The sequence below is a fragment of the Felis catus genome, chromosome B4, assembly GCF_018350175.1.
Source record: "Felis catus isolate Fca126 chromosome B4, F.catus_Fca126_mat1.0, whole genome shotgun sequence".
Lineage (NCBI taxonomy): Eukaryota > Metazoa > Chordata > Mammalia > Carnivora > Felidae > Felis > Felis catus.
In genome coordinates, this window is record NC_058374.1 from 135,610,176 (window position 1) to 135,632,069 (window position 21,894).

A 21,894-nucleotide genomic window follows, 5' to 3' on the forward strand; every position below is an offset into this window, starting at 1 on the left:
TCGAGTTTTGAAAACCAGACAAAACCCAAATCTCATGGCAGATAGCTCACTGCTTAGGTTCATTTGGAGAGAACAACCTTGCAAAGAAAGACGACCGGCCACCTGTACTTTCTAGCTGTTTTTTTTGTCCCTGGGCAAATCACTTAGCCTCTCCGAGCTGCTTCTCCATCTGTGAAATGGGATCATTTCATCTGTCTACAGCCATGAGGAAACAGTGAGGGCTATTCTCCAGAGTAACTGGCCAGGGCTCCTCAAAAATGTCAATGGCACACACACACAAAAAAAAACAAAACAAAAAGAAAGGGTGGAGAACCGGTCCAGATTAAAGGAAGCTCTAGTGGGCTGAACGGTGGCCCCCAAAAGATAAATCCATCCAGATCCTGGGAATGTGTCCTCATCTGGGAAAAGGGTCTTTGTAGATGCAACTCAACTAAGGGTCTTGAGACGAGATCATCTTGGAATACCCTGGTGGGCCCTAAACTCCGTGACAAGTGTCACCGACAGCCACCAAAAGCAAGAAGAGACAAGAAGGACCCTCCCCTAGATTTCCAGACGGACAGGTGATCTGCCAATACCTTGATTTCAGACTTCTGGCCTCCAGAACCGTAAGGGAGTCATTTCTTTTACGCTAGTTTGTGGTGATTTTTTACACAGTCCTAGGGAACCAACACAGAGGCCAGAGAGACAGAACAACGGAATGTGATGTGTGGTTTTGGATTGAATCCTGGGCCAAAAATAAAATAGTTATAAACGTCAATACTGAGGCAATTGGCAAAATATGAATTAAGGCCCACAGATTAGACGCGAGCATTGGATCAACGCTACTTTCCTGATTTGATCACTGCCCTGTAATTACGCAACAGAACATCCTTGCTCTTAGGAGGCACCCACTGAAGTACTTAGGGACACTGTGTCTGTAACTTACTCTCAGATAATTAAAAAAAAATAAAATATGCACACACACCTAACAAAGCAAATACAATAAACGTTTACAGTTGGGCCATCTGGGCAAGAAGTTTACAAGAATTCTCCGTACATTCTTGCAACTTCACTGTAAGTTTGAAATAACTTCAAAATAAAACTAGGGCTGGGGTGGGGAGAAGGCCACAATGGTGGTTCAAACAGTGAGGCTGGGAGCACAAAACACTGCTTCCCCAGAAAGCTGTCTTAGGTTTTGTTCGGCACCCATGACCAGTACACCTCCCTGACTTCAGTTCTCTCACCAAACGACCATGTGTTCTTCTTATCATAATCCTACTAGATCCCTTTTTGCCTTGGTTGCCAGGAAGCTCAGAGCCAAGTTCTCTGCTGGCATGGAGGCCTCTCTGCTTCCTTTGTGGGCTTCCTGAGGTAGTGAATAGACTTGGAGGTGGTCCTTGCCCTACTCAGGGCTGGGTGAGAGGACCCTGCTCTCTCAAGGCCCACCCTACTGCTCCCTGGCTTCCTGGAAGCCTTGCCGGGATTTCCACTTTGTGTCAACCCAGGGAGGGTGCTCTGGCCGAGCACCTGAGCCTCAGTGTCTCATCTGTAGAAGAAAGGTAAGAGCTACCGCTCGGCCCACCTCCTGGGGGAGTCAGGATATGAGACGAGATAAGGGTACCCAGGCCACAGAGCGATGTGGGCGCACACACAGGAGCTTCTCTTGACACCCTCGGTGGGCCTCTACCACTGGGGACACGGAATACCCAAGTGAAGGAAGGGCAGAAGCACCAAGATCCCGCGCCAGGCCTGGCCCCTGCTCCCCAAACCGGCCCGGCGGCTTCAAGTTACCCTGTTGCGGCTGTGGGCTGTGGTTACAGGCGCGCTTTGTCGGGCTTAGAACAAGGTGCCTCTCTCCCAGGCAGGGCCTCCAGGCTGAGTGCGGTCCAGGCCTCACCCCACAGAGCCCCTGGTCTGTGATTGATGGGTCCGAAGGAACGGGCTGTGGGAGCCAGCCAAGGCTCCCCTCTCCAGCCCCACCCACCACGCGGCAGGGGTCTCTGGCGGCCGCACATTTAACCAGCACCTACCGCGTCCCAGGCACCGCACAGCGTTCTACCCATCCTGGGTCTCGTTAAAGGCCCTCGTTAAAGCCCCAGCTCAGGACTTCAGGAGAGAATGGTGGCCTCTCCAGGCCCCACCCCCCTCAAGTGCAAGAGGACGGTCTCCTCCAGGGCTGGGGAGGACAGGAAGACAGGTGAGAGGGCCGTGCACAGAGCAGACGCAGCAAACGTTCCCAAGCTGGCACGGCTCCAGGAGTGGGACGTGAGCTCCCTGAGATAATCCTCGTTTTCGCCTTGGCTGTAGGCGCTGTGATTATCACCAGGTTACAGATAAGGAAACTGAGGCCCAGAGAAGGTCAGTGTCTTGCCCCAGGTGCACCACAGCCGATCCTTGGGGGACCACACTCACAAGTGATACTACTGGCCCTGTTTCTCAGAGACGTTAAGTGACTTGCACATGGTCCTACAGCAAGTCAAGGGTGGAGCCAGGACTCAACCCCAGGCCCGTCTAGCCCTTCCCGAGCCACCTCCCAGGACAGGTGCCCTCTCTGTGCCCCAGCCACAGAGCCCAAGGCCCGAATCCCACAGCCTCATACCCTGCCTCTCGTGATGAGGCCCCAAATTGCCAAACCAACAGGCCACCCGTCCCCTCCTCAAACACCCACGATGGCTCCCCGCTGCCTGCCTCCACTCAAGGCCCCTGCTATGTGGCTGTAACGCTGGCCAAAAGCCTTTCCTCAGGCCTCTGCACACTCTTCTTTCTGCCCCAGATGCCCTTCCTCTTCCCTCATCCAGCCAGGAAACTCCTACTCATCCTCCAGACCCCAGTCTAAATGTCAAACCTTCCCTGACTGGCCCCTCCCTAGCTCACCAGGCCCTCAGCAGACTCCCATAGCCCCTGCTCCCCTCTCTAAACTCCCCTGGGACTGAGGACTCGTCTGCAGATTCCTCTGCTACGGGCCCTGCCATGTCAAGCGGAGAAGCCATATCCGTGGGGAACACCGGTGAGGGAGAAAGTGGAGCGAAGTTAGGTTTGCATCGTAGGGAGCCCTGGAGATGAACTTGAAGGACGGTGAGAGCCAACTGGAGTTGTGTTTGGTGCTCCCCGGAGTTTCGATTTCCCCCAACACAGCCGCTTGGCCTGCAGCTCAGTGTACAATCTGCAGAGAACCTTCCCCTGTATTTCCTCACTGACCCACAGCGGTAGGAAGTAGGCCAGCTGCATTCTTCATTTAACAAATGAGGAAACCGAGGCTCAGGGAGGCCCTGGGTGGAGGCCGCAGCCCTAGCCCAGACCTTCCAGCTTCCGAGTACCAGCCTCGCGTACCCGGGATGCCAGCCGTGGCTCAAACGGCTGGGCCAGAGCCTACGTGTGGTCACAGTCGCCGTGAAACAGCAGATCCTAGATCAGAAGCCCCAGAAGGGGCAGGGGTGGAGGGGTGGGGGAATCTGTGGTCTCATCACCATTGCATCCCCAGAGCTCAGAGCAGGGACACTCAATAAACATGTGTGGATAAATTCGTGAAGGGACAGCAACAACCCCCCCCCCCCCCCCCCCCCCCCCCGCCCACCCCGGGTCTCTGTCTGACTCTTTATTTTGCCTGGAAGTTTCAGGAGTCAGGGCAAGAGGCCAGATCCCTCCCGGGTGAGGGCGGGGCACCCGCTCATCCTCATCTTGTCCCTTTGAAGACCCAAAGTCCTCCACAGAGCACAGGCCGGGGTGGCTATGATCCTAGCTTGGATCCTGGCTTCCTGGCGGCTCCACATCGGTGAGGCACGCCTACCGCGTGGAGGGATGCTAGGATCAGAGCCGTGGCCGGAAGGAGCCGCCCGTGTGGGCAGCTGATAAATGTCAGCAGCAGCCTTCCTTCCAGCCTCCCGTCCCCAAAACTGGGCTATGCAGAGCGAGGTACAGCTGCTTTGCTCCTATTATCTCACATAATCCTCAAGCCTAGGAGACGGGAGCTGATACCACCCCCATTTCGGGCGAGGAAACAGAGGCCTGGGTGAAAGACCTGGCCCGAGGGCCAGGATGTGAACCCAGGCACGTGACCGAGTCCACGCACTGAGTCACCGTACCGCCCTGCCTCTCTGCGCCTGTGGACTCTGCATATGTACGAACTCCTACCTGGGGAGGCAGCTGTGGGCAGACCCTCGCTGTCAGTCAGTCCTTCAGGCCATAAACCCCAGTGAGCACACCTATCGGGACTCACGGGGGATTCGGGGAACACCAGCCAAGGGGACCCTGCCCCTGAGGAGCTCAAGCCAGTGGGGAAGACAGACACAGTCCGGGGAAGGGGAGCAATGGAAAATTAAAGGTAGAGGCTTTACGGGATTCACAAGGGGTAGGGATGCCCTGTTCCTACAACCTGGGGGCAGAATGAACTCTGCAGCCCCTCCTAGTCCACGGTACCACCCCCACCCCTGCAAGTTGTGGACAGAGTAAACAGGAGGCAGATGGTGGAAGCCAAGGCCCCACCCCAGCTCCTCCTCGGCCTTGCTGCTCAGACACACACACGTACACATGTGTATGCACACATGCGCGCACACACGCACACACACACACAGTCACCACAGCCCCTCGGGGGGATCTAGGGGACAGCTGCCCCCCAGGCCTTGACCCGGTGCCCCGCAGGCCGTGCTCGGCCCACCGGGGAACCCACTACCTGCTTTTCCTCACCTCTGCTGACACAGAAAGAGAGAGGGAAAGGGGCAGCCAGAGTCCCAGGATGTCTCCAGGGCGCCCCAGCTCACCCACCATTGCTGAGGGGATGGGCAGCCTTGCTGCCCCCCACACGGCACCCTGCCCAGCTGCCCCACTCCGTGGAGTTCCCTACTGGGACCCGGGCACCCGCTCTACCCAGGTGGGGTCTGAGCACAGGCCTAGCCCTCCCGGGGGGCCGGCTCCCGGTGCTGAGGCTTACCTGCCTGCCGCCCGCCAGCCGCCCCGCTGGGATCTGAGTGTCCACCTCCCTCTGGGTCCCCTTCTCAGGAAGTGGGAGGAAGTGGGAGGGAGTGGAGGAAGTTCTGCAGCGGGGGGCTCCTAGCTCGGAACCGTGAGGGAAGTGCACCCAGGAGGAGGGGCAGGTGGACAGCAGAGCCACTTTCCGTGGAGGAGACACAGTCCGGCTCCCCTGGAGCTAGGGGCAAGGGCCACGGAAGAGCCACAGAGCTGTGGGGGCAGCGAGGGAGCCTGGGACTCTACCTGTCGTGGCGGTCTATCGGGGCCCACTGAGCACTCACGGATGTGCCGGGGGCAGGGGAGCCACGGCCCCGGCTGGCAGGCCAAACCCCCGATGTTCCCCCAAGTGCCAGTCCCTGAGCTGGGGCCCCCTGGAGTATAGGAGGAGGCCTCCTGCAGAGCCTGTACACCCCAGATAAGAGTCTGGTGCCCAGAGCCTGAGCCGGCCTCCCGCAGACCCTGTGGAGCTGGTGCAGCAGGAAGCCTGGCTAGGGTCTGCTGTGGGCATTTTGGGCTACGTGGGGACCCCAGCAGGTCAATCCCTGCCCACCTCTTGGACAGAGGGGGCCGTGGAGCTGGTGAGTCTCCTAACTCACAAGGGGGTTGCAAGGGGGCCTTGGCAAAATGTATGGAGCGGCCACATGCTGGGGGCACAGTGACAAATCCAACCAGCACCAGCTAGAAAGGGAGAAGCACTGTGGGAAAACAGCAGGGGTGGGGGTCCGGGGGCGGGGTTGAGTAACGAAGGAGGAGGGTCAGGACGTTACCCTCAGTAATGCCCACAGGTTTGCCCTGGGCAAGGCTGCTCCTAGGTCTGGATGTCCCCCAGAGTCCTGGGCTGGGCCACAACTGCAGGAACAAATACCCGGAGGCCAAGAGAACCATTTGCCTCATCCTGAGCAGGAGCCTCACAGAGCCAGAGGGAAGAGGCAGGCGCCGTCCAGGTCCCAGGCGCCTAGGGTGGAGGTGGCTGCGGACGCAAGTGGCTCTGGGCCTAATCCTCTTGATGCCCGCCCTGCCACTGCTCCCCGTGCCCAGCCAGCTCCCGGGACCAGAGCACGTCCGGGGGTGGGGGACAGGAGGGAGGCTGGAGCACCCGTCCCCAGGCCCTCCACTGTGGCTTTTGAGAAATCCCAGAGAGGAGGCGGGCAGGGGAGGTGGGGGAGGGAGGCACCGGGAGTCCCAAAAGTGACAGCATGATGGTGGACTTTGGAGCCCCACAAGTTCAGCACCACCACCCCCAGCATGGGAAGGCGGCCAAGTGTGAGTCGAGTTTCTTCATCTGTGAAATCGGGCTCCTCGCGAGGGCCTCACAAGTCTTGCAGCCCCGCAGCAGCAGGCAGGGGTGCAGCGTGGTCACCGGTGCCCGGAGAAGCCACGAACCCTGCCATGCAGCCACATCGCCCGCTCGCGCCCCCTCCCACATTCACGCGCTCGCAGAAACTCTCACACACGTGCACTCGGCCACACACCCTCTCACTCACTCATACTCTCCTGTACTCGCACCTCACACCACACCCACTCCGTATGCTCACACTCAGCCACACATCTGCACACACACACACACACACACACCCGCGGGCGCTCGCGCACTCTCGTGCACGCTCACAGTTCACAGCACACCCCGCCGTGTCATGTTCACACTCGGCCACACACGTGCACTCACCGACTCGCGCGCACTCGCATTCTCACACGCACTCTCGTGCACACTCGCACACTCGGGCACACACCAACTTTCCCAGCCACACCCTCTCTCCCACCCTCGCTCGCAGGGCTCACGCGCAGCCCGCTCCGCCCTCCACGGGGCGGGACCCGGAGGGATGCGGGCGGCGGCGGGGCGCCCCAGTGCCCGTCAGCCGGGTGCCCGCCGCCCGCACGCCCCTCGGGAGGAGGGCTGGGTCCCGGCCATGGAGGGCCGGGGCGTGAGTCACGGCGCCCACCGGGCACGCGCGGGGCGGATGGGGGGGCCCCTAGCTCCCGACCCCGCGGCCCCGTCCCTGCCCCCCGCGCTCCCCGCGCCCCCCGCGCCCCCCGCGCCCCCTGCCCGCCTACCGTGCTCAGCTGGGCCCCCATGGTGGCGCCGCTCCTCGCTCGCTCCGCCGCCGCCGAGACAGTCGGGCCGCCGCGCCCAGGGCCCGCCCCCTGGTGGCGTCACCCTCGGAGGAGGGGCGGGGCCGAGCGGGCGGCCCCGCCCCTCACGCCGCCGCGCGGAAGGGGCGGTGGCGGAGGGACCCCGCGCACGGCACGTGGCCCGCGGTGGGGTCGCCCCGCTAGCGCTCGGCCGGGCCCGGGCCCGCTGGGCGGCCTCGGGTGGGACGTCGGCCTTCCCAGGGCCCCCCCCTCCCCCCTCCGCTCGTCGCTAGAAAGGGGGAAGGTGGCGCCCTCCCGCGATGGGACCCGGAACTTAAAATCCGGAAACCACCAGGCCACGCCTGGCCTAACTTCGCAGGGTGGCCCTGAGCGCGGTGCTGGGCCTCACAGGCCTCCATATTCCGGACTCGGTTTAGCTCAGGCCCCCTCCAGGCCTGTGAACGTGCTGTTCTCTCTCTCAGGGACACTATCCCCAGCTGCCCCCCAGGGCCAGCCCTGGCTTACTGTTTGGCTGTCAGGTCAGCTGTTCCCTACTCAAGTCCTGCCCTGCCCCCCCCCCCCCCCCCCCCCCCCGCCAGGCTGACCTTGTGTCTTGGTAGCACTTCGCTTGGAGCTGAAGTCATCCCGTGTGTTGTATCGGGGATGGTCTGCCCCCAGCCCCACCGCATCCCAGTGGACTGTGAACTCCCTGGGGGCAGGACTCTGCTCTGAAGTCCCTTGCATGCATGCCCGGAGCCTAGCACAGAGCCTGGCATACAGTAGGTGCTCAATACTTGTTGAATGAGTGAATTTAACAGTATCTCCTCTGTGTAGGCCCACGATGGTCCCTGGGGGGCTCTCTGGCCCTAGCCTCCTGGAATGGTCTTGGACCCGGATGTGAGCTCCTGATAATCTGACTTGGTCAGGCTGCCAGGTGATGTGTTCCTGCAGCATGGTTCTGGCCAGGCGGAGAACTGGGCCTTCCAGGCAGAAGGAACTGGGCAGAGCCAGGAGGTAGGAACAAGGTGGACAGACACAAGGTCACAAAAGCCAGAGGGACTGGAACAGCGGAGCTGGGGGCACAGTGGTGTGATGTGAAGTCGGGATGAGGCAGTATGGGAGCCTGGGTGGAGAGACCTGGAATGTGGGGGACTGTGGGGAAGATTTAGGCCTGTGGGGGAGTGAACAGCTGGTTTTAAAAGAGGACTGGGGACAGTGGAGAGAGGGACAGAGAAAGAGATCTGCTGCCTTAGACTACAAGGGTAAATGTGACAGCAGATCAGTTAGGCATGATTTCAGTTGTATTGGTCACATTTTAAAATTATTATTATTATTACTATTATTTACTAATCTCTGTGCCCAACATGGGGCTCAAACTCACAACCCTGAGATCAAGAGTCGCATGCTCCACCGACTGAGCCAGCCACCGACTGATCAAAATTATTGATCACAATTTTAAGATCACAGTAGTTCTGTTTCTTTGGAGAGGGAGGGCTAGATTTCTCCCCAGACTCCACGGGAACTGCTCACCTCCTGCAGGACAGTAGGGCGGTCATAGTGTCGAGGGGTATGTGGGGAGCAGAGAGAGGGGCTGGGATGACATTGATTAGGTGGCCCCCTCCTGCTGTTAGAACTCAAATCAAGCGGATAGTTTTAACTGCCATTCACTGGTGTGACAGGCTCAGGCCTTCCCCATTCAGGGTCTTCCTCTGTGGGAGGTGGGGGAGGGCACAGTGTCTTTAAGACTTTTTCTTTTTTTTTTTTTTAATGTTTGAGAGAGAGAGAGAGAGTGTGTGTGCGCTCAGGGAAGGGCCAGAGGGAGAGAGGGGGACAGAAGATCCGAAAAGGACCCTGTGCTGACAGCAGTGACCCGGCCGTGGGGCTGGAACTCACAAACCGTCAGATGTCATGACCTGAGCCAAAGTCAGATGCTTAACTGACTGAGCCACCCAGGAGCCCCAAGACCACTTCTAATTCTGATATTTTATTTCTGGGTGTGCCCTCAGGCTTGGAAAAATACCCAATGGACAGAGAAATTGCAAGAATTGTACAATGAACTATCAGATTCCCCAGCTGTTACCATTTGACCTGTCTCTCTCTCTCCCACCCTCCCTATGTTTGCTTTTGCTGAGCCATAGAGAATTGCAGATATGTGACCTTCACCTCTGAATACTTCACCACATTTCTCCTAAGAACAAGGCTCTTCTCTGACATGCCACTGTTCAGTGATCAAGTTCAGGAACTTTAACATCGATACAATACTGGTACCTAGTCCCGGGTCCACGTTCCATTGCCCCAGATGCCCCTGTAATGTCCTTTTTGGCTGTTATTTTTTTTTTCTGGTTCAGGGTTTAATCCCAGGCTAAGCATGAGTTTACCTGGCAGGTCTCCTTCGGATCAGAGGGCAGGTGATGGACTGTTCCCTGTTGTTGCCCGGCCCGGTCTACCTACAATAAGGTAACTTCTCCTTGGATGCTATGTGAATGCCCTGATCCCCAACAAATTTTGATCCAGTGATTTTTAGCGTGTGCGGATGCTGCTTGCCTGAATCAATTATCACTGAGGTGGTTTAACTGGTTTACAAGGTGCTTTGGGTTGGCCGAAGACCTTCATCCTAATCATTCCTCAAGGTCCTTCCATGAGCCGAAGAACAGAAACTCCCCCCAAGCCTGTTTGCCTTCTGGGCACGCCCTGCCAGCTGGGAATCCCCTACTCTAGTCAGGGGTTTGATCCTTGGGAGAGACTGAGAGGATGGAGAAACCATTAGTTTCATTTGCTAGAAGAGGAAGCTGAGGCCCAGGGAGAGGAGAGAAGTGGCCAGTAGTGGAATAGCTCCTCCCGAGGAGTCTCTGGGCTCCATGGACGAGGGTGGGCGTTTGGGAAGGAGACTTTCAGGCAGAATAGTGGGCAGGGTTTCTGGGTCCAGGCTGGGGCTCTCTGACCCCTGACAGCCCCCCTCCCCGGTCCCTGTTATCTGTGTAAGATCTGGGTTGCCAGATTTCGCAGATAAAAATATAGGGTGCCCGGTTAAATTTGAATTTTAGTTAAACAATGAACTTTTTTTTAGTAGTTAAGTATGTCCCAGTTGCTGCACCAAAAATTACACTAAAACCTCATGATGTCTAGGATGTTTGGACTGACAGTCGGGTTGCCAAGTAAGATATAGGACATCCAGTTCAATTCTAATTTCAGGGTACCGATGAATAATTTTTAAACTCAGATGTAAGGAATAAAAGCATGTGTGGCAGGTGTTATCAGGTGCAAGAAATGAGGCAGGTGACTTTGGTGGGCCTTGAATGCTGGGATGAGCTGCCCTTCTGTCAGAGTAGATGACAGCCCTGGAAGAAGGGACTTGAGCTTGGAAGGCCCTTGCCAGACAGTTCTAGAAAGCTCCCTCTGGGGGCATCTGGCTGGCTCAGTTGGTAGAGCATGCGACTGTCGATCTCGGGTCGTGAGTCCAAGCCCCAGAGAGAAAGCTTCCTCTGGCTGTGGGAGGCGGGGAGTGTGGGCAGAGGCGAGCAAGACTGAAGGTCAGGGACCAATCAGGGGGCAGCTGCAGTGACCAGTGACATGCCATAAGGTTCAGACTAATGCTCAGGGTATGTAAAGAGTGTTCAGTGGGCAGGACCTATGGGGCCTGAGGTCCACCAGCTCAGGAAGGTGGGCAGGAGGCCTCTGGCCTGGCATGAGTGGGGTAAGTTTAAGGGGCTATGGGAGAGGGGGCGGGGAAGGCCTGAGAGTCAATGGGGTCCGGCATCTGGAGTTCAGAAGGGGCCAGGCCCGAGGAGAGAATGGCTCCGGGGCGGGGAAAGAGGGACACAGGGCTAGGGTGGGGCAGGGGGCTGTGCAGCGGGGACCCGGGAGGCATTTCTGCCCAAATTACTTCCTGCCGTAGGAGGAACTAGGGGAACATATTAGCAGCAGCTGCAGGGCTGGGGTGGCCGCCTAGCCAGAGGCCGAAGCATTAATGGTGGAATCCAGCCGCCTGCTCCGTGTGTGAAAGTGCTGGGACAGGGAGGGTGTGCTGGGACAGGAGGTCAGCCCCAGGGTCACCAGACCTGTTCTGCCGAGGCCTCTTTGGAAGCCAAGCGGCCTGCTCTGGCACAGTCTTCGCGTGGGCACCTGGGAGGCTGAAGAAACAGGAATCGGGGCGGTGTGCATTCTATGTGGCAACCTCATCAGTTCTCCTCGGAAGTACTCGAAGCCCAGTCCCAGCTGAGCTCGGGAGCCAGTCATTTCTTACCCAGGGTACCGTGTGCCCAGCTCACAGAGGAGAGGCGTGGCTCAGAGAGGGAAGAACCTTGCCCGAGGCCACATGTCACAACAGCTGATGGGGGTTTGGGTTGGAGTTTGAACCCGGGTCTATTTGCTTCTGAAACTCAGCTCTCCCCATGGCCGCCTGACCCTGGAATTAGGCATCTGTTTTCCCTCTTCCTTGTTGGCCTGGGCTGCCTTACAGCGAGTGGCAGGGACTGACTCCGGGGTGGGGAACTCCGGGTCACTCCCCATAAAATACTGCCTTCTCTAGACCAGAAATTTTCTTTCCTTTTTTGTTTTTAAAGTGTATTTATTTTGAGAGAGAGAAAGAGCACAAGCAGAGAGGGGCAGAGAGAGAGGGAGAGAGAGAATCCCAAGCAGGCTCTGCACAGTGTGGAACCTGACATGGGGCTCGAACTCATGAACTATGAGATCACAACCGGAGCCGAAACCAAGAGCCGGATGCTTAACCGACTGAGCCACCCAGGCGCCCCTAGACCAGAAATTTTCAAAATCTTGGCTCTTGCCATGTGACCTTGGGCAAATCACTCCCCTCTCTAGGCCTGTTTTCTTGCCTACAAAATAGACAACCATCTAGAATCTAGATAGAACCTCGCCAGAACGCAGGTCGCAAAGTGCTGGCCAAAGGGTGGCATCCAGCCCACGGGAGAATCTGTTCTGGGTTTTGGCTTCATTTGAATTAATTGCCAACTTAGGATTTCTGGCTTCTTATGATAAATCCGAGGCTCTTGCCGTATCAGCTTCCAGCCTGGGGGCCCTTCAGGTTCTGATGAGGCTGAGGTTCAGGTCCTCCTGAGGTGCTCCGACAGTGTGTAATTCTCGTGCACTTTGCTCCGTGGAAAGCAGGAGTCGAGGGTTCTAGGCTTGGCTCTGCCCAAACCAGCCGTCTAGGGCCAGTGACCACTCCTCTCCGGGACACATCCACAAACAGGGGTGATCCGCATATCTCAGAAGGCCATGTTGAGGGTTAACTGAGATGCCACATGTAAACCGCTTCCCAAATCTGGGTCTGTGGGCAGGTGGAAGTGAGAGCTGGAAGCGTGATTACCTGAGTGTCTCTGGTATGCTGAGAGCAGGCTGGGGACTGAGAGATGAATGTGGCTCAGTCCCCAGGGACACACCTAAGCAGCAAGCTGAAAACAGTGGGGAGGAACCCCAGGTCAAGGCCTTTCACTTGCGGGTGAAATCAAGGGAGACCTCACAAAAGAGGTGACATTTGGGCTGCCACCACCAGATTCATGTATTCATCCCTCACATCTTTACCAAGCACCTACTATGTTCCAGGCATCATTCTAGGTGCTGGGGATCCAGCAGTGAGCAAGACAAAAATGCCTTTGAAGAGCTGGCATTCTCATGGGGGAAAACAGAATAAAGCAGAAACAATTAAAAAAAAAAAAAGACACGTAATGTCTGGTGGAAAAGGAAAGGCAGAGCAGGGCCAGAAGGAGACGGGGGTAGCAATTTTATGTAGGGGCCAGAGAGGCCTTCCTGGGGTGATGACATTGAAGCAGAGACCCGAAGGAAGTCAGCAAGCAAGCCCTGTGGATAACTGGGGAAAGAGCATTCCAGGCAGTGAGAACAGCAAGTGCAAAGGCCCTGAGGCAGGAGTATGCATGGCTTCTTTAAGAAGCAGCAATCCTGTCGGTTTATTCCATTTCTGTGAGGCTAGCTTTGACCACTTGGCTCAGCCGACAGCCAGGCTTTACCCTGTAAAGCCCTATTGCATTTAAGAAGTCATCTATGGGATGATCCTTTGAGACTGTGATTACATGATTTGACTTAATCCTCATAAGCAGCCCTTTGGCAGTCTTAAAATATGTCTGTAAATTCTTTGACATTCCACCCTTTGAGAGATTGGGGGTGTGGGTCCCCTCCCCTTGAATCTGGGTTCTGTGACTTCTTGACCAATAGAATATGGCAGAAGTGAATACAAATCAAAACCACAATGAAGTACCACCTTACACCCGTCAGAATGGCTAACATTCACAACTCGGACAACAACAGATGTTGGCGAGGATGCGGAGAAAGAGGATCTCTTTTGCATTGTTGGTGGGAATGCAAATTGGTGCAGCCACTCTGGAAAACAGAATGGAGGTTCCTCAAAAAACTAAAAATAGAACTACCCTACGACCCAGCAATTGCACGACTATTTATCCAGAGGATTGGATAAATACCAAACGTATTTATCCAAGGGATACAGGTGTGCTGTTTCGAAGGGACACACGCACCCCCATGTTTATAGCCGCACTATCCACAATAGCCAAAGTATGGAAAGAGCCCAATGTCGATCGATGGATGAATGGATAAAGAAGATGTGGTCTATATATACAATGGAGTATTACTCGGCAATCAAAAAGAACGAAATCTTGCCATTTGCAACTACGTGGATGGAACTGGAGGGTATTATGCTAAGTGAAATTAGAGAAAGACAAAAATCATATGACTTCACTCCTATGAGGACTTCAAGAGACAGAACAGATGAACATAAGGGAAGGGAAACAAAAATAATATAAAAACAGGGAGGGGGACAAAGCAGAAGAGACTCATAAATATGGAGAACAAACTGAGGGTTCCTGGAGGGGGAGGGGGGGGAGGGGCTCCATGGGGAAGGGGCACTAAGGAATCCACTCCTGAAATCACTGTTGCACTCGATGCTAACTAATTTGGATGCAAATTTAAATATTAAAAATTAAAAACTTAAAAAAAAAAGAATATGGCAAAAGTGACACTCTACCATTGGCGGGGGTGGGAGGGGCAGCCCATAGGAAATGGGTGGCCTCCACGTCCCGTCTCCTGAGATGCTTGCTCTTGAAACCCGGCCACCATGCTGTGAGGAAGCCCTAGCAGCCCACAGAGAAGCCCCCGCGGAGAGGAGCCCAGGCCTCGGACCCTCCGCTCACCTGACCTCCCAGTCAACAGCCAGCACCAACTTGCCAGCCATGTGAGCACGCCATCTTGGAAGCAGGTCCTCCAGCCCCCGTTGGGCCACCTCAGCCGGCACCCTGAGGAGCAGAGCTCACCCTGCAAGAGCTCACCCTGCAGAGCTGAGCCACCGCCTGCAAACCCTGCTCTAATTTCACACAGGTGAGGGAATAAGAAGACCGTTGCTGTTTCACACCACTAAGTTTTAGAGTGGTTGGTCACGCAATAATAGTTAACTGGAACAAACCTCACGAAGACAGCCTCCCCATTTATAGATGAGACACTGAGGCGCAGAGGATTGAAATAGTTCACCCAACGTCTCATAGCCCCTTAGTGGGAGAACTGGCCTTCGAAATCAGCCTCTTTATGTTGTATTTTGATGACCAGAAGTTCTGAATTTTAATGAAGTCCAATTTGGCGATCTTTTCCTACAGTGAATCTGTTTTGTGCGGATAGGCAGTTTCGAAACATTTTTTTTTTCATAGATGACTACATAATCTCTTTGGACATTAACACATAATGGTGCTTATTTTTTACTTTATATATATATATATATATTTTAATTTTTTTAACATTTATTTATTTTTGAGAGACAGAGCGTGAGCAGGGGAGGCACAGAGAGAGAGGGGGACACAGAATCCAAAGCAGGCTCCAGGCTCTCAGCTGTCAGCACAGAGCCCAACGCGGGGCTCAAACTCACAAACCGGGAGATCGTGACCTGAGCCAAAGTCCCATGCTTAACTGGCTAAGCCACCCAGGCGTCCCACATAATGGTGTTTAACAGCTGCCCGATGTCCCGCTGTGTGGAGTACTAGCCTTTATCTGACTAAGCTCCAAGCATAGGTATCTAGCTCTTTCCTAGTTTGTCACCCTTTTGGACAATACTGTGGGCAATGCCCTTGCATGTACCTCTTTGTTTCTCCGATTATTTTGTAAAAGGTACGTGCTTAGACGTGGAACTGCGTGGGCAAAGAAAGAGCAAAGTTCAAAGCTTCCTGGCAAAACACGGCCAGACTGCCAGATGGCACGTCGTGTGAGCAGGTGAGAGTTTTCTAGGGTGGCCGTTCCCAAATGACGACAAACGGGCTGCCTTCCACGAACAGAAAGCTATTCGCTCACAGTTCAGGAGGCCAGAAGTCTGAGATCGAGTTTGGTTCTCTCTGGAGGACCTGAGGGAGTGAAGTTAGTTCCTACGCCTCTGTCCTAGGCGCTGGCGGCTGCCTGAACTCTTTGGTGTTTCTCGGCTTGTGGCACTGGGGTCTCTGCCTCCATTTTCACGCCGCCTTCTGTCTGCGTCTGTGTCCTCCCTCTTCTCATAAGGACACCAGCCATTCGATTTAGGGCCCACCCTAAATCCAGGATGATTTAATCTCGAAATCTTTAAATAATTACATCTGCAAAGACCTATTTCCAAACGAGGTCACAGGCTGAGGTTCCGGGGGGACACATCTTTTTTTTTTTTAAACATTTATTTATTTTTGAGACAGAGACAGAGCATGAACAGGGGAGGGTCAGAGAGAGAGGGAGACACAGAATCTGAAACAGGCTCCAGGCTCTGAGCCATCAGCACAGAGCCCGATGTAGGTCTCGAACCCACGAACCCTGAGATCATGACCTGAGCTGAAGTCGGCCACTTAACCGACTGAGCCACCCAGGTGCCCCCGGGGGATACATCTTTTTGGAGGACACTATTCAACCCACGACAGAGCTGTTTTGTTGCTCCTTGGCACAGCCGGGTTGGGCACAGGATATTCCCGGCCCGAGTCCAAGCTGGGGGCACCCCGGGGCTCAGGCAGATCTGGGCGGATCTGTCCAACCCCGTGGCTAATGGCTGTTTGTTTGTGCGAGCAGCCAGAGGCCCTGGGAGGGAGCTACCCTTGGGAGCAGGAGGTGGGCACCCGGGCATGACAGCCTTCACCCTTCCAGAGCACCTTCCAGCACCACTGTGCTAGGTCCCCTATGTGGTGAGCTGCACCCCAAAACAAAGTTAGCCACTGAGAGAGGGGGCAATTCTGAGTCTATCTCACAGTGTCCATCGCGGGCTGTCGGCCGGGGCGGGGGGGGGGGGGGGGGGGGGGTCTGGCCTTCCGGGTGTGGCCAGGTGCTATTGTAACTCCGCTAACCCCCGCGGTAAGTGTGGGCTACAGTGGGGGAAACTGAGGTCCTGAGCTATTCAGGAACGCACCCAAGGTTAAGTGCTGGCTGGCTTCAGAGTCCATGATCTTAGCACGTGTGATGTGCTACCTACTGCCCGAGCAGAAACCCGATTCAAACTTCGCTAACCAGGGAGGGCTTTACTAAAGGCTCTTTGAAGGAGCTCAACAAATCAAAGGAGGCGCCCTGGGAGAGGCTGGGAATGGCCTGGATGCTGCCAGGACTTGGCTCCTGCACATCTTTCCCTCTCCCGTCCAGGGAGCTTCCTCTCTCCAGTCCTTCTGGGCCCCTTCCCGCAGGGACGCGCCTCCCGCCACCCACCAGACTGGTTTGAGGAAAGAAATCTTAGGGAAGGGCCCTGATTGGTCCGTTTTCTCATATGCCCTTCTTTGGGGACTGGCGCTCTCCGATTGGCCCATCTTGGGTCAGGTGCCTCCCCTTAGCCACCATTCTGGTGAGGGAGGTGGAGTCAAGCAGGGGTGGGGTGGGTGGGGGCGGGCTTGGAGGCGGGGTAACTCCCACTGAAAGCGCAGGGCTGGTGAGCGGTGGGCCCAGGAGGGTCCCCAGGAGAAGGGGTCAGCGAGTCAGTGACCACAGGGCAGTTGAAGTGAGCTGACTGCCACCCACTGGGAGTCACCACTGGGTCCTAGAGCTGGAAAAGACTGCGTTCCTGACTTACTGTGTGACCTGGGCAAGGGGAGGATGGCAAGGTGCTCAGAGAACCTCAGAAGGCTGGGTGACTATGCAAAGGAGGAAGGGAGCCACCGGGTGCCAGGCGCTTTGCCTTTGTGGAGAGATAGGATCAGAGATGGTGATCTGGGCTCTGTCTTCCCCTGTATTTTCCTCCTTCCCTTTCCCTGCGCTGGCTGCCCCGGGGGAAGGGTTGGGCCGGGGCAGAAAGCCGGCAGCCTGTCTGTGAGAGGAAGAGGGCTTCCAGCATGGTCAGGGCTCCTTGAGAACACACGGAGGAATAAAGGCTCCCAGCCCGGACCAGAGAGGTGGACCCAGGGCTGGGGCAAGGCGCGGGAGGCCTAGGGAGGTCCCCCTCTGGGACATGGCCCTTCTCTGCCCCACGCTGGGATCCAGGGCTTGGTGGGCAGCTGCACCGGGTTTCAAGCTGGGTTTCCACTCCCACCTCTGCTTGGTTCTTGGACGACGGGACAAGACGTTTCTAATGGCATCTGCTTCCTGAGCGGGCCACACTGCCAGAGGACGGACCCAGGTGGGTCTAGAAAAGCCCCTGGGCCCCACAGGGATGAGGAGGCAGCAGGGAGCTGTTCACTTTCAGCCACCTTATGCCGATTTCTGAAGATGGGCGTCTTGGCCGAAACCTGTGGACCAGCCCCCCACTTGTAACTCCTGAAGACTCTAGAGCTGAGGTTGTGTTTCCTCTAGAGTCTTGAATGAGGTTCATATGAGGACACGCCAGTGACCTCACTTTATTCTCACAGCAACCTCTGAGGCAGGAAAGCCTATCACCTTCTTATAGATGAGGATCCCAAGACAGACTCAGAGAGGTCCAGGAGCTGCCTGGGATCACACAGCCCCACAGCAGTGGCTTCAGGAGCACCCAATCTCTACTGTGATCTCTCAGTCTCCAATCCTGTCCTCTGCTTTCACTCATTTGACAATTTTTTTAAATGTTTGTTTGTTTGTTTGTTTGTTTGTTTGTTTGTTTGTTTTGACAGCAGGGGGAAGGACAGAGAAAGAGGGAGAGAGAGAATCCCAAGAAGGCTCCGCACTGTCAGCGCAGAACCCAATGCGGGGCTCAAACCCAAGAACTGGGAGATCATGACCTGAGCTGAAATCAAGAGTCAGAAGCTTAGCCAACTGAGCCACCCAGGCGCCCCTCATTTGACAATTTCTTTGAGTGCCAATCACACCCCTAGTCCCTGTGAGATCCGAGGGCATATGGCGGGGAACAGGCTAGGACTCCCTCAAGGAGCTGCAAAGTTCCCTGTTTACTACTTGGGTGACCTAGAGCTTGGCCTCTCCGAGTCTCAGTTTCATCATCGGTAAAATGGCTACAATAACGACATGCTCCTAATGGCATTCTAGAAAGGATCCAATCAGATCATCTACACTCTGGGAGGAAGCCTCTATGCACCTGTACACTCGAGCGAGAGTTATGTCCCACCTCCCCAAGTTCAGGGCAGCTGCATAAGTTATTTGGAATTCTTCTATCTGTGAGATTTGTCTCCTCCCCCCCTCTTCATTTATTTATTCAATCATTGATTTATAACCGTATGGACTTGTGGCTACATTTTTATTGAAAAAAAAGTTTTTCATGTTTATTTATGTCTGAGAGAGGGAGCGGGGAAGGGGCAGAAAGAGAGGGAGACACAGAATCTGAAGCAGGTTCCAGGCTCTGAGCTGTCAGCAGAGAGCCCCATGCGGGGCTCGAACCCACGAACCGCGAGATCATGACCTGAGCCGAAGTCAGGCGCTTAACCAACTGCGCCACCCAGGCGCCCCGACCTCATGGCTATATTTTTAAAGAAATTTTCCTACTTTGGGTTATCGTCCAATTCTCTCCTTCTTTCTTTGGCCATTGGTAACTCTTCCAGTTGGCCCGCGTCCCTTTAGCACAGCATTGTGTGTGTTTAAACATTTCCTTGGTTCCTGGTGCTACAAGGTGCCCCAGGCTTATTTCCTATAAATCCTTCCCCAGGCTTAGAATCAGCCATTTCTCCCAAGAGCTTTGGTTCCTCTTTCTGAAGAATGGCATTAGAAACCAAGGTCTGGCTGAAGAACATTCTGTTGCTTGGATATATGGTCTATTTATCCATTCATCTGTATATGGATATTTAGGTCGTTCACAGTTTTTTTTTTAAATTCTTTTTAATGTTTATTTTGTTATTTTTGAGAGGGAGAGAGAGAGACAGAGAGACAGAGCATGAGTGAGGGAGGGGCAGAGAGAGAGGGAGACACAGAATCTGAAACAGGCTCCAGGCTCTGAGCTGTCAGCACAGAGCCCGATGCGGGGCTCGAACTCACGGAGCGTGAGATCATGACCTGAGCCGAAGGCGGACGCTCAACCAACTGAGCCACCCAGGCGCCCCCTTGCTTCTGTTTTTGATTGCAGCCATCCGGTGGCTGCGAGGTGTTACCTCAACGTGGTTTTGATTTGCACTTACCTAATGATTAGTGACGTTGAGCGTCTTTTCCTGTGCTTGTTGGCCATTTGCATATCTTCTTTGACAAAATGTCTATTCAGACCCTGTGCCCCCTGTTCATTGGGTTATTTGTCCTAATGACTGCTTTGGGGCACCCCCTTCAATTTGGGGCCTGTTGACTCTGCCTCTCTCGCTTTACCCAAGTCCCAGCCTTGACTGAAAGAAAAGAATGGGGCTCCGTGAGGCTTAGTAATGGGGTGCCTCATCAATCCCCAGAGGCTTTCGGTGACCAGGTGCAGGATGACAGTGGGGCGACAAGGAGAAGGGGCCCTAACTCTGGGTGGGTGGGTGTCCTGGTGTTGGGGAGGGGAAGGGGCCAGAGGCTGGGCTGTCACCCACAGGATGTCACCCACAGGACACGAGGAGTGGGGACCACCAGCGACACCTGTTTATGCACTGGCCCTTGGGAGATGCATCCCACTCTGGCTGTGAAGGTGCTCCCGGAGTCCCTGCAGCTGACACAAAACAGGGGGAGAAGGTGCCCCCCTGGTGGGCACCCCATCTCTCCGTGCCCACAGGGTGCCTGGAGTGCCAATTTGGCTTCTCTCGAGGCCACTCCCACCCGAGTGAGATCCAGGAATTAAGTGTTAGGTAAGGTGTTGAAACTTGGGCAAAACAGAAAAAGCGTGGTGGTTTCCATGAGAATAAACTTGAATCCCACGGGAAGGCTTGATACAAGCGAGTTGCTTCAACCACTCCTACAAGTTAGGCGGATGAGGTGGCTACGAAATACGGGGAGGAAATCAGCAAAACCCAGGAGGGGTCTGTGTGCCCGTGGCTGGCGAACCTCTGGAGGTCCTCGCTGCGCTGTGGGGGCCACGCCTGGGAGTCACAGAGGCCGCTTGATGGGGGTGGGCGAGGCAAGAAGCACGATCCCGTCTCCAGCGGCAGCCCCGGTTTCCAGGAGGGTCTGGGGTCCTCATCAGCAGATCCCGAGGGGACGTCCGCTTCCACATGTTCAAGTCGACCGTTGAAGGTACGGTCGGTGCTCCATTTGACTCGGGTCCGCTAACTCCGTGAACTTCCTCAGTAACTGACCCGTCTGTGGTCCTGATTGCAGAGGTCAAGACACCTCGACCGTGTGAGGCTTCCTGTGCTGCAGGTACAGCGTGGGGAGACAGAGACTCAGGGTCAAGGAGAGGAGGGAGCACAGTGAGGGCCCGGGGACGCACACGGCAGCCCCGCGTGGGATATGGGCAGGGTTTCCCAGAGGCCAGAACTGAGGCTCACGGGAAAGCCGGAGACGCCCCACGGCTGGCTGCCAGACTAGCAGTCCCGGCCTCTTCCCACGCTTCTGGCCGTGGCCCCAACGAAGAGCATCATGGGAACCAGAAATGAGTCCAGAGAGAGTCCCGGGGTGGGTTCCCAAGGCGCCGGCCTCCCAGATTCAGGAGGATTCAGACTCTCGATGCGGCGGAAGCTGGGCAGAGGACAGAACACAGGCTCCACTGTCAGATGGCGTTGGGTTCGAGGCCCAGACCATCCACCCGCCTCCTGGCTGTGTGACCTTGGACGCGTCACTTGGCTGCAGTCTGTTTCCCCATTAGCAGTGTGGAGACGATGACGCCTGTGTGCCTCACACACCACGTCTGTGGGGCCACGCTCCCTCCTCCGGGAGGGGGTACCTCGCAGGGCCTCGTGGGTCAGTGGTGAGTGCTCTGGAGACAGAGCTGTTGCTCAAGCCCCTGACACTCGAGAGCCTTACGTCCTGGCTCTCGAGGCCCAGGCTGCGAGCCAAGGTACAGGCTCCTGGCCGCAGATGAAGGGGCCCAGGCCCTGTGGGCATGGGGGTGTGTGGGATGGCCATGGCAGGTTCCCACCTGGTCAAGGGGCTTTCTCTGTCATGGTCATTTCCCCCTCAAGACCTCTGTTTCCTCAGCTGTACAAAGGTGACAATCCCCCAGCTCTGGTCACCTCCTGGGTAGTTGAGAGGGTCAGAGGAATGCATTCTCCATTCCCCCAACTCCATGCATTCCAGGGCATTCTGACAGATTTGGTCCATCTGAGCCCCACCTCTTCTGTTATGTCCTCAAACGGATTTACTATTCTCCTTAAAAAACAAAAACAAAAACAAAAAACTTTGTGTGGGGGCCCTGGGTGACTCATTCGGTTAAGCGTCCAACTCTTGGTTTCAGCTCGGGTCATGATCTCACTGGTTCGTGGGTTCAAGCCCCATGTCAGGCTCTGCACTGACAGCACAGAGCCTGCTTGGGATTCTCTCGCTCTCTCCTACTCGTGCTGTCTCTGTCTCTAAATAAATAGACTTAGAAAAACAAAAACAAAAAACTTGTGTCATCCCAAGTAGAGAACAAGTATCACTTACAAGAAATAAAAAGTAACTTGGGGCACC

At 55.5% G+C, this 21,894-nt stretch overlaps 1 protein-coding gene and 1 long non-coding RNA gene across 2 annotated transcripts in view; one reads left to right on the top strand and one right to left on the bottom strand.

The window, feature by feature from the left end:
- Positions 1 to 7,144, bottom strand: part of CYB5R3 (cytochrome b5 reductase 3) — a 26,486-nt gene extending 19,342 nt beyond the window's left edge. Inside the window, exon 1 of the mRNA XM_045062469.1 lies at positions 6,997 to 7,144. Coding sequence (XP_044918404.1) covers positions 6,997 to 7,017 — 21 coding nt within the window. The 5' untranslated portion in view covers positions 7,018 to 7,144. The remainder of the gene's footprint in view (positions 1 to 6,996) is intronic.
- On the top strand, positions 7,117 to 18,113 carry LOC109501827. The gene is made up of 5 exons (XR_002744047.2): positions 7,117 to 7,553; positions 7,849 to 8,028; positions 9,400 to 10,708; positions 15,154 to 15,255; positions 18,057 to 18,113. It is a non-coding gene; the product is annotated as an uncharacterized LOC109501827 (long non-coding RNA).
- Positions 18,114 to 21,894: the final 3,781 nt, after the last annotated feature.